Below are 11,844 nucleotides of genomic sequence, written 5' to 3' on the forward strand. Positions count from 1 at the left end.
TGTGACACACGCAGGAGTGTTTCGCTACACCAGGATGCCTTTCGGTCTCAGCTCCGCCCCTAGCTGCTTCCAGAAAATCATGGTCTCCGTGCTGGCTGGCATACCGGGCGTGGCCATTTATCTGGACGATATAGTGGTACACGGGCCCACCAGTGAAATCCACGACAAGCGCCTTAACATGGTCTTCGCAGCCCTGTCCAAGCACAAGCTAACTCTCAATGCTGAGAAATGTGTCCTCTCTGTGCCAGCCATCGACTTCGTGGGGTTCCGGCTGTCAGCGAGCGGTGTAACTCCACTACAATCCAACGTGGATGCCATTCAGGCCATCCCTGAGCCCAGCTCGGCCGCCCAGGTCGCCTCCTTCCTGGGTATGACAAGTTACTACCTGAGGTTTCTTCCCCAGTACTCTGCGACCACAGCCCCCCTGCGCCAGCTGCTGCGTAAGGACGAGCCATGGGTGTGGTCAAAGGCATGCAGTGACGCTGTGCGTGATCTCAAGACTCAACTGACTTCACCACCAGTGTTGGCTCACTTCGACATCTCCAGCTCCACCTTTGTGACCTGTGACGCATCAGCCACAGCGATAGGGGCCGTGCTGTCTCAAACCCAGAACGAGTGTGGAGAAGCCCATTGCCTTCGCCTCCCGTGCCCTCAACCTGACCGAGCAGCGGTACTCCGTGGGTGAGCGTGAGGCGTTAGCCTGTATCTGGGCTTGTGAAAGGTGGTACCTCCACCTCTATGGCCGCTCCTTCACCCTCAGGACAGATCACCAGGCCCTGACAGCGCTGCTGTCCACATCTGGGACAGGCCACAAACCCCTGAGGCTGCACCGCTGGTCTGACCGCCTCCGCCAGTACAACTTCAGCCTGCAGTTCACCCCAGGCAGAGACAATGTTGTCGCCGACCTGCTCTCTCGCTCTGTCTCCACCCCAGCTCCACAGACGGACACTGACTGTGTGGAAAAGGACATTGTCCAAATGCTACACACACCCCTCCAGGCCACTGTCTCTCTGCAGGAGCTGAGGGCAGCCTCCGAACAGGACCCTGTCCTCTCCCAGCTCCGCACCTACATCCAGAACGGCTGGCCTCACAAGGTCCCAGAGGAGCTGGCTGCGTTCGCCCGAGTCAGACAGGAGCTCTCCTGCTGGAACGACACCTGCGTGGCACGTGGGTTTTGCACAGTGGTCCCAGCTGCTCTCCGTGCACGTGTTTTGAATACGGCGCATGAAGGCCACCTGGGCATTGTGAAACTGAAACAGCACTGCCGAGACCTGGTGTGGTGGCCGGGGATAGACAGAGATATTGAGGCTCTGGTGAAGGACTGTTCTGCCTGCCTTGTGAGTGGCAAGACTGGCCACCAGGCTCCCCCACCCCTGCAACCTCTCGCCTGGCCCTCTCAGCCCTGGGAACACCTGCAGTTGGACATTTGTGGTGAGATCCATGGAGTTCCCCACCACCAACGCTTCATGGTGGTCGCCTACGATCTACACTCAAAATGGCCTGAACTCACCACTTCCGGCACTGTGACCTCACAGATCATCATCGACTTCCTGGACTCTCTTTTCTCTCGCTGGGGCCTCCCAAAGGCCATCACCACTGACAACGGCCCTCAGCTGGACTCTGCTGAGTTCACTGCTTATCTCGAAAGCAAGGGCATCCGTCATATACGCACTGCGTACTACCACCCCCAGGCCAATGGCTGCGTTGAACGTTTTCACCAGTCACTGAAGAACGGCCTCAGAGCACACATGGCCCAAGGGTGCTCTTTCACGCAGGCCATCCGTCACACTCTGCTGCACTATCGGGCCACACAGCACTCGACCACAGGCGTCTCCCCAGCCTCTCTCATGCTAGGCCGGGAACTGTGCATGCCCCTTGACAGGCTCCGCCCCTCCACACCTCAGGCACCTCCCTCTGGGGTCAGAGCCTCAGTCTCTCGTCAGCAGACGCGGATGAAGCAACGGTTTGACCAGTCAAAACGAACCAGGGTGCCAGACATCAATGTGTCAGACTGGGTCAGGGTCCGCAGGCCCCACAGGGACAATAAAATGGCTTCATACTGGTCCTCTCCTCTCCAAGTCACCCGTCAGCTGGGCCCAGCCACTTACCTCCTCAGCGATGGCACTCGGTGGCACTCCAGTCGTCTACGGAAGGTGTCAGCTCCGCCACACACAGCTGGTGACACAACCATAGCCATTCCCTCAGCATGGCGAGACGCCCCGGGGCTTCATGCAGCTCCTACACGGGCCCCAGACATTTCTAGGCCTCAGCTTCCCCTGCCATCTCCCTCCCCACCTCGGCCTGCCCAGCCTCAGGCCGCCCCGCGACCTGTTCGCACACGTTTACGCCCTGGCCACCTAGAGGACTTTGTGTCAACCTTTCATGTTTGAAATCCTGCCGGGGGGGGGGGGGGATGTTATGTATGCACACATCGACAGTGCTGCATTTGATTTGGTGCTGTTCTATTGTGCTGGGATCGATTGGTGATGCCTGCGGGCTCTGGGTTGTTTGATCGGGTCTGCCTTTGATGCTGTGTCAGTCTAAATAAAGAATGCCACGGAGAGGTTGTGTCGAGCGACAGCGCTGTGTCCTGACGTGATTTAAAAATACAATAGTGACTTGACTGTGAGCGGTCGCAGGAAGTTCATGACGACGCCCACCTTTGACGGGAGGGGTATCGCCCCGTCTTTGGTGACTCGGTGTCTGAGGAAGTTGATGGTGGTCAGCCAGAACTGGCACTTGGCTGGATTGACGATCAGCCCGTACTGGCCGAGCCGCTCGAAAAGAGTCCGAAGGTGGGACAGGTGTTCCGCTTTGGAGGTGCTGGCGACGAGGATGTCGTCTAGATAGACGCACCGAATCCGTGAGGCGCTGGAATGTCTGCGTGGCGTTCTTGAGACCGAACGGCACAGGAACTCGAATAGTCCAAATGGGGTGATCACCGCCGTTTTGGGGACATCCAGTGGGTCGACGGGCACCTGATGGTATCCATGGATGAGATCCACTTTGGAAAAAATTACTTTTCCAGCCAGGTGGGCGGGAAAATCCTAGATGTGTGGGACTGGGTAGCGATCCGGTGTCGTTGTACTGTTGAGTCGGCGGTAATCATCGCACGGGCGCCACCAGCCACCAGGCTTCGGGACGATGTGGAGGGGTGAAGCCCACGGGCTGTTGGAGCGGTGAATGATACCAAGACGCTCCATGCTCTCGAACTCCTCCCTGGCGGCGGCGGGCTTGGTCAGGTCGAGGCGCCGAGACCAAGCATAGACTGGTGGGCCAGTGGTGGCGATGTAGTGCGCCACTCTGCTTAGCGATGGACGACAAGAAGGTGGGCTGCGTGAGGAACTCAGCGAGAGGCCGGAGAAAATTGTCTGTGGCCAAGAGCACGCTCGACAGTCTGATGGAGTCCACTCCGCTGAGAGTACACACATACGAACTGAAAGTGACAGCATCGATCAAGGGGCGGTTTTTGACATCCACCAGCAGTCCATAGGCGCATATTAAATCTGCGCTGAGGAGGGGGACGGCCACTTTTGCCGTGACAAAGTCCCAACCGAACCACTGTCCTCCGAAACAGCTCCACGTAGCTAGTGCCGTAAGTGCGGATGGGGCTGCTGTTAGCGGCTTCCATGGGGGCCATATCCGCAGGACAGGATGTCTGCTCTCGATGCGGGCAGGACCCTCCTCTGCGCGCCCGTGTCGCACAGGAATCGCCGTCCAGAAATGGTGTCTTTGATGAGAAGCAGCCTGCCAGTTCGGCCGACGCACATGGCGCACATTATGGTGAGTTATTTTCACGGAGTCCGCTACAATATCAAGTTTAATTACTAACTGGCATCATAGAGCCTGTAGTAAAAAATTTCACAGTATATGAAATAGTAATATATTTGCTGCATCGTTAACCTAATTATAGCCAACATACTGAACAGACTAATCATCACCATAACAGCATGATATGTGAAGTGCATTGAATTATTTAATCTAGACCTGGAAGATGAACATTTCTAAGCATTTCTTGAAGGACGTAAGCGAGTCATTCACAGTCTGGCAGACAGAAATCATATTAAAACCATCCACTACGTGGATACATGAAACTCAGCGTATCGGGCTGCACACGTGGTAAAGTGAAACCGGATGGGCCAGGGGAATATTCGTGCGCGCGCGCGTCCACGAGTTCGCGTGCGCGTACTTGTACACTCGAGTGTGTGAGAGAGGGAGAATGTACACATGCAAAAAAAACCGCTGTGAGCTGGAGGAGGGTGGGATTCGATGGAAACCCGGCACAGTGATTTCTATGGCATAGTTTTGTATTGTGTAGAGCCACAGTGTGTTGAGAAAACTGCTCTGACAGGATCTGCAATGAACGCCTCTGCTGGGACAGGCGTGTTTCTTCTGTCCTTGATGTCCATACCCATCTCGTATTTGTTTAATTCTCTTATTTACAGCTACAGGTGAGTGTGGGTATATTTTTGTTTTGTTTTTTGCATGTGGGCAGTGCTTTGTCGTGCAAAGTTTTAAAGAGTATTGGAAAATATATTTGATCATTGGTATATTTCATGAGAAAGGTCTATCAGTACTATCAACTGCAATAATAATGTAAATTGTGTGTGTGTGTGCGTGTGTGTGTTTTTCCCCTTTAGCATTGAAGCAGTTTTCTTTGCTGGGTGTACTACCGCTCTGATCCTTGCAATTTCAGCATGTTTTGTGTTCAAGAAAAGAGCTCCAGAAGATCCACTGTTCTATGGTATGAGCTGACATTTGCTTAATGTCCTGCCCAGCAAAAGCACTCTGTCTTGTTCAGACCACAGAGGGCTTTCACTGTTTATTCAGAGGGGGTGGGGGATGTCAAATATAGGCTAGAAACATTTCTGATGCAACTTTTTCCATTGTTTGTCTCTTTGCTTGTCACCAGACTCAAATATAACTTTTTTTTTGCACCCCTCCAGTGTATGCAGTGTATGCATTCCTGAGTGTTGTGAATCTGATCATTGGGTTGGAGCAGGACAGCATCATTGATGGCTTTATGACCTTCTATCTCAAGGAGGCAAGTATTGTGTTTTGTCTTTGGTAAATGAGTTGGCCTATAGTGTGCCTCCACCAAATTTAATCCTCAGGTTTATTTCCATGTGTTTCAGGCAAATCCTCATATTAATACAGCATACGGACATATGATCTCCTACTGGGATGGCTGTGTACATTATCTAATGTATCTGGTCATGATTGCTGCAATTACTTGGGGGTAGGGGCTGTATGTATCTACATATACATCTATAATATAAAAAGTTTACCTGCCACTTCATTTAAGATAACCATGTCTCGGTTGCCTGTACATATTAGTCAGCACACTACATTAGTACCAGTACTAAGAGCTTGGTGTATTTGCTCACTCTGATCTGTAACTCATACTCTATATTTAGCATCACTGGGTTAAGTCTATAATATTGTTCTGTTGGACGATGGTTGAAACATTAGATTTCCATGTGTTGGTGTAGTCGAGTTCACAAGAATAGGCTCAATTAGTGTAAACATGGCAATGTTGCATTGTGGAAACATTCATTGTCTGTTTCTAGATATAGGATAAATAAAAAAATATGGTTGCTAAAGTTAGAAAATATATGTTAATAGTTTAAAAGTTTCCTTTTTTGAAATGTAGTGTTTTTATCTGGCATGGGCACTGGCAAAGTAATGTGTTTACAGGGACAGTTACAGAGCCATTGGACTTTACTGGGTGGGATCCTTTCTCATGCATGTCATAGTCTACATTCTTGGGAATGTTGTTGGTAAGTATACTAAAAATAATAGGACACTGTTAGATGTCTGCAATAGTGCCTGTAAACCCCCACCCCGAAACCTGCAGCTCCCTTTTGTAATGTGTTAAATTCATTCAAACGTATGTGTCTTTGCAAGAATAGAATTGCATTTGCTCAAAACAGTTAGTTGATATACATATCAACCCATTTAAGTTTTTAACCTTTCGCTCAAACAAACAGGTACTGTTTTGTTCTGTCATTTTCCCCAGGGAAATATGGGACGCAAGTTGATCCTCTCTTCTTCTTCCAAATATTCTATGTCCTGGTGTCCATTTGGGCCTGCTTTCATATCGTTAGCCGGCCCTCCACACTGGAGGTTCAGCTGACAGTAAGAGCCCCATTTCTCAGGATTAACACCATCAGTTGTTGAAAGGAGGATTGGGAAAAAATAAAAGATTTTAAAAAAAATGCATGCCATACTTTTAATTAAGTATTCTATGTGACAAAATGCTGAGTGTCCATTTGATTTTCATCTTCTGGGACATGATAGATTGAGGATCCTAACGTTTGTTGTTCCTGTAATTCTGTCAGAGCATCCAGAAGGCCCAGAGGAAAAGCTTGATTTACAGACCTCTGGACTTGTTATTCATTATCTACCTCATTCCTGCTGCAGCTTTTTGTATTTTCAGAGGCTTGGTAAGGACTATCAAGGGATGATGAGTAATCATACCAAGGTAGAAAGATGTGCCCTAATTAGAGTGCCCTTACATTTTATATGGCCTGTGTTTCAGGTTGTTCTTGACTGTGCTAGTGAATGGTGTCAAGTGTACACTCAGCAGTATGAACCTTACCTGAAGGACCCCTCAGCCTATCCTAAAATACAGGTACCTAAGAGTCTTATTTGCTACCATATGTGTGTTGTGGTAGCGTTGTAGTTACACTGCTACACTTTACAAGTCATTAACTAATTTTCAACACAGCAAACCATGTTTATGTTTGTCAGATGCTGGTGAGCATGCTCTACTCTGGGCCATATTACATCATTACTTTCTATGGACTGTTAGTCCCAGGATGTACGTGGATGCCAGATCTCACCCTTTTACACTCAGGGGCACTAGCACAAGTAAGTACCATGGCTGGTCTAAAGTGACCTCACTGGCTGCTATTTTCAGTGAGGATTCACTCAAACTAAACATATAAGGTGTATATCTCTATTTCCACAAGATATTCTTCAATATCCATGCATAATTTGGAATTATCAGCATATTTCATCATGACTGTGGTGTCAAAGGATGGCATTTGATGACAGCATCTCATCATCACTCCTATGACGTTGTTGTACTGCCAAATCTGTGCCACTACATGCCAAACAATACCTGGTGCCTGAGGTGCTTTCAAAATCATGGTCTTACAGAGTGCCGTGTGCACTGTTATAACAATGCATCGATCAAAACCAGAATAACAGAATGAAGAAAACTGTTTAGAACCAACTACATCAGATATCACTGCATTGTGAGGATGCTCATTTGTTTCAGTTGATTTGCAACATTTCAAGACAAGAGAAAAAAAAATTAAGATTGACAAACACAATTTTTCAAATAGGATGTTTTTTCACCCTACTCTGTTGTGTAATTTATACCCATCCTCACCTGAAACACAAGGATAACTTCCCAGGCCTCATATCTACAGAGTGACTATTTATCACCCTCTGTTACATAACTCTATAATATTTTGTTGTGTTTTTGTTTGTTTTTTGTTTTGTTTTGTTTTTTTTGCAGTTGCACGTTTGTCTCTCCAGTTCGGTAGGTTAGCATCGGCGTCAAAAGATGGGGATTGTGCATTACGATATATGGTTACAGCGGCACATATATGTTACAATCTAGAGTTGGAAACACTGGTTAGAGCACCAATGGCAATCAGTTCTCTGTGTCAGAAGTGCGGGTTGAAGCGTCACTCACCAGGGGACAAAGGCACTAGGTGACTTCAGGCAAGGAGGAATGGTGGTATATTCAGTTAAATGTCAGCTGTCTGGCCCAGTTATAAATAGAAAAGCAGGCAGCCACGGTTGCTATGAGAGGCGTTATATGTCTTTTTCATCGACCCTCCATGTGGAGTATAATGGGGTTGGCGGAGGGCGGGGTGAAAGGGTGTTAGTCATGTATCAGTCACAAGAAAACGACATTCAATGTGGTGGATCTCATCATTCAGAGAAACACTGAGGAACACCAAGTATAGTATTGTGCTGATGAACTTTTTAGATATTCCACATTTTAAGATTATTTATTGCTCTGTTCAAATTGTTGATACTATTAATTTTAAGATGTTTTCCTTTTTTTGCAAAAAAAAAAAATCTAATCGAAATGAACAATGGTACGTTTGGAATCACCCAAGGCTCCTCATAGGCTTAGACTGAATTTATATTTCAGCAGAAGTAAGCACACACACACATTTTCTTCTGGAAATATACCCCCCCCTTTTTTTAAGTTATAATTTTACTCTTTTCTTTCTTTTCTTCTCTCTCCCACCTCTCCCTTTCTCCGCAATTCTGTAGGCCCAGTTCTCGCATATTGGCGCGTCTCTTCATACGCGCACACCTTTCTCCTACAGAGTACCTGCTGACAGCCAGACCATCTTCCTGGTGATCAACATCCTGTATGCTCTTGTGCCCCAGGCTCTGTGCTACCGCTGTACCTCTAGACCGGCCTTCTTCCTCAGGGCCACTGCAGACAAAAAGATGGAATAAATGAAAAAAAAATCAATAGATGAATTTGACTTTTTTTTCATGAGAGTGGATGAATTGATAAGTTGGAGTGGGGAGAGAGAGCGAGAGGGAGAGAGAGAGACAGAGAGAGAGCAACGTGGTTGACAACAGTACAAGACATTATGCAGATACACATGCAGTGGATGTGTTGTGGATTTGATGACATCACACATTCTTCATAGTGTTTATAACTATCCATATGACTAAAAAAAAACTCCCTATGACTTTGGCTGACCATCAAAAAGGGTAAATAAGTAAATATTTTCTGTCGACTTTTGTTTTCATGGGAAGTTTTTGGTCCTTTCTTTTGGAAATGAGTTTGTAAAGAAGATTTAATTGTGCAAGATCATCAAATAGCAATAATAATAATAATAATAATAATGGGCGGCATGGTGGCACAGTAGTTAATGTGGTCGCCTCACAGCAAGAAGGTCCTGGGTTTGAGCCCCGGGGTAGTCCAACCTTGGTGGGTCATCCCGTCGTCCTCTGTGTGGAATTTGTATATTCTCCCCGTGTCTGCGTGGGTTTCCTGCGGGTGCTCCGGTTTCCTCCCACAGTCCAAAGACATATGGAAGTCAGGTGAATTGGCCATACTAAATTGTCCCTAGGTATGAATGTGTGTGTGTATGTGTGTGTGCCCTGTGATGGCCTGGCGGCCTGTCCAGGGTGTCTCCCCACCTGCAGCCCAATGACTGCTGGAATTGCTGGAATAGGCTCCAGCATCCCCATGACCCTGAGAGCAGGATAAGCGGTTCAGACAATGGATGGAATAATAATAATAATATGAAATTAATTATGCTGCAGAAGTACATTCAAGTAATTTTTCCACTTGGAAACACAATCTTGTGTGTGCATTTTAGTGAGTGCATTTTTATGGACAAAATATACATTTCTTGAAAGAACATCCATGTTGTGTTAAATGAGTTTGAAAGGTTTTTATTATTATTAATATTATTATTATTATTAAAAACAGTATGCTACATCAATAAATTCCACATGCAAGCACACTCACAGAGATGTTTTTTTTTTAACCATTCATTGGTCATTTTGCTTAGCGCATGTAAAAAAAAAAGCAGAACACAACGGGACAAAGGCACATACGCGTCCAACAACACTCATTATGGCATGTTGAATAGCTCACATGCTTACTGGTTGGATAGCTTTCGAGTCTGAAGATGTTTTTATAATACACACGTACAGTTCAAATTCTTTATAGAATATAACATTACAAAACTCACATTTAGTGATAGGAAATTTAGCGAGTAAATTATATTTATAACAGGAAAAAAAAACTTTAATTTTAGTTCTGTTGTAGCAGCCATGGAATTAGGGTAATATATCCATCCAATGCAGAGCAAATTCAGGGAAGATCAATTGTATCAATATTAAATTTGAAGACATCCTATCACACTTTTAGTGAGGGCAAAGCCAGGACTGGCGGAGATTTCAAGGTCGGCCTTACAGGCTTACAGAATGAGTTCTGTCTTTAATTTTTGCCATGTTAATGTTAGTAGGGTAATTTTATGCAGAATCTTAAATGAAACCTCTCAGACTTAACTTGAAATTAAGAAATTGTATGAAAGTGTGCACCCACACTTTTTCCCAACAAATTTTGTCGATTAGGCTATTTCAGTGTTAAATTATGTGTGGATGAGAGACACGACGTCAGTGAGTGAATGTTTCTATTTTAGGGTGTTTGAGGAAACAAATGGAGTGAGATAAGTTGGGGGAAGAACTGTACAGAACATGGACTTCTGATCACAAACACAGTATTTCGGCTCCTCATCTGCAACAGCCCACAAGGCATGAAAGCACAAAAGGTCTAAATGTCAGTAAACTAAAGAATAATGACATCGACGTCCTTTACAGACACTCTGGAGGAACGACTGGAGGTTACTGTGCTGGAGAGCCAGAATGTGGAGGCTGTTTGGACCACACTTGGTGACACAATGTATAACACAGCCATGGAGTGTCTAGGCCTCTCCACAAGGAAACACAAAGACTGGTTTGATGAAAACTGCACTGAGATAAACCAGCTGTTGAAAGAGAAATGCTGTGCCTACAAACTTCATATTGAAGACCCCCAGTCAACAGCCAAGACAGATGCACTTAGGAACATCTGCAGCTCTATCCAAAGAAATCTTCATCAAATGCAGGATTCATGGCTGAGTAAAAAAGCTGAAGAGATACAGGGCTTTGCAGACAGAAATTACCTGAAAAACTTTTACAATTCCCTGAAAAAAGTCTACGGTCCTACCATCGCTGGCTCATCCCCGCTCCTTAACGCAGATGGGACAACACTAATCACAGACAAGGGGGAGGTTCTTGAAAGATGGGCTGAACACTTCAAAAATGTTTTGAATCACCCTTCTACCATCAACTATGAAGCCATCGATCGACTACCCCAAATTCCATCTGATGAGATGCTGAGCGCCCTTCCAACAATGGAAGAGACACTTAAGCCAATCGGACAGTTGTCAATCGGAAAACCACCTGGCTCAGACTCCATCCGAGCTGAAATTTATAAAGAAGGAGGACCTGCAATTGCTAAGAAACTTCAGCAGTTGTTTCATCTCATATGGCAAACTAAAACAGTACCTCAAGACTTTAAATATGCCTCAATTATCCACCTCTATAAGCGCAAGGGAAATCGCCAATCAAGTGATAACCACCGTGGAATTTCCCTGCTGTCCATTGCAGGCAAGACGCTTGCAAGAGTTTTATTAAATCGCCTCAGCGCACACCTCAAGAGAAGACTTCTACCTGACTGTCAGTGTGGATTCTGGAAAGAACGCAGGACCATAGACATGGTGTTTGCTGCCTGCCAGCTTCAAGAAAAATGCCTGGAACAAAATGTTGACCTGGACTCCACTTTTGTTGATCTGACCAAGGCCTTTGATACTGTCTGCACAGACGGCCTTTGGAGAATCATCGCAAAATACGGATGTCCAAAAAAAGTTCATCACCATCATACAACAGCTACACAATGGCATACTACCCAGAGTCCAAGACAACGGAGTTGCATCTGAGCCGTTCCCTGTCTCTAATAGAGTAAAGCAAGGCTATGTCCTTGCCCCAACCCTGTTCAGCCTTATGTTCTCAGCCATGCTGTCAGATGCCTTCAGAGAGGAGGACGCTGGCATTGTTGTCAGTTACCGTTTTGATGGCTCTCTCTTCAACCTTCAGCAGCTTAAAGCAAAAAACATTAGTTAAAACAGCAACCTTCAACAATCTTCTGTTTGCTGATGACTGCGTCCTCAACGCTACATCCGAAGCCAACAGGCAACATAGTATCAGTAAGTTCTCAGAGGCTTGCAACAACTTCGGCCTCAC

General features: G+C 46.3%; 1 protein-coding gene across 1 annotated transcript; it reads left to right on the forward strand.

Annotated features, from left to right (window-relative positions):
• Positions 1-4,359: 4,359 nt before the first annotated feature.
• Positions 4,360-8,493, forward strand: LOC130111764 (transmembrane 6 superfamily member 1-like). The gene is made up of 10 exons (XM_056279043.1): positions 4,360-4,451; positions 4,641-4,744; positions 4,947-5,044; positions 5,136-5,239; positions 5,698-5,780; positions 6,020-6,138; positions 6,342-6,446; positions 6,542-6,634; positions 6,754-6,873; positions 8,302-8,493. The coding sequence occupies exons 1-10, from the start codon at positions 4,360-4,362 to the stop codon at positions 8,491-8,493; spliced, it is 1,110 nt and encodes a 369-aa protein (XP_056135018.1).
• The last annotated feature ends 3,351 nt before the right edge of the window (positions 8,494-11,844 follow it).

Source organism: Lampris incognitus, chromosome 4 (assembly GCF_029633865.1).
Source record: "Lampris incognitus isolate fLamInc1 chromosome 4, fLamInc1.hap2, whole genome shotgun sequence".
NCBI classification, from domain to species: domain Eukaryota; kingdom Metazoa; phylum Chordata; class Actinopteri; order Lampriformes; family Lampridae; genus Lampris; species Lampris incognitus.

Excerpts from the sequence above, each read along its gene's own strand:
- LOC130111764 (XM_056279043.1), top strand. The coding sequence starts at position 4,360 with ATGAACGCCTCTGCTGGGACAGGCGTGTTTCTTCTGTCCTTGATGTCC. Across the intron at positions 5,781-6,019 it reads CATTCTTGGGAATGTTGTTG|GGAAATATGGGACGCAAGTT; the intron begins GTAAGTATACTA and ends CATTTTCCCCAG. Across the intron at positions 6,874-8,301 it reads ACTCAGGGGCACTAGCACAA|GCCCAGTTCTCGCATATTGG; the intron begins GTAAGTACCATG and ends GCAATTCTGTAG.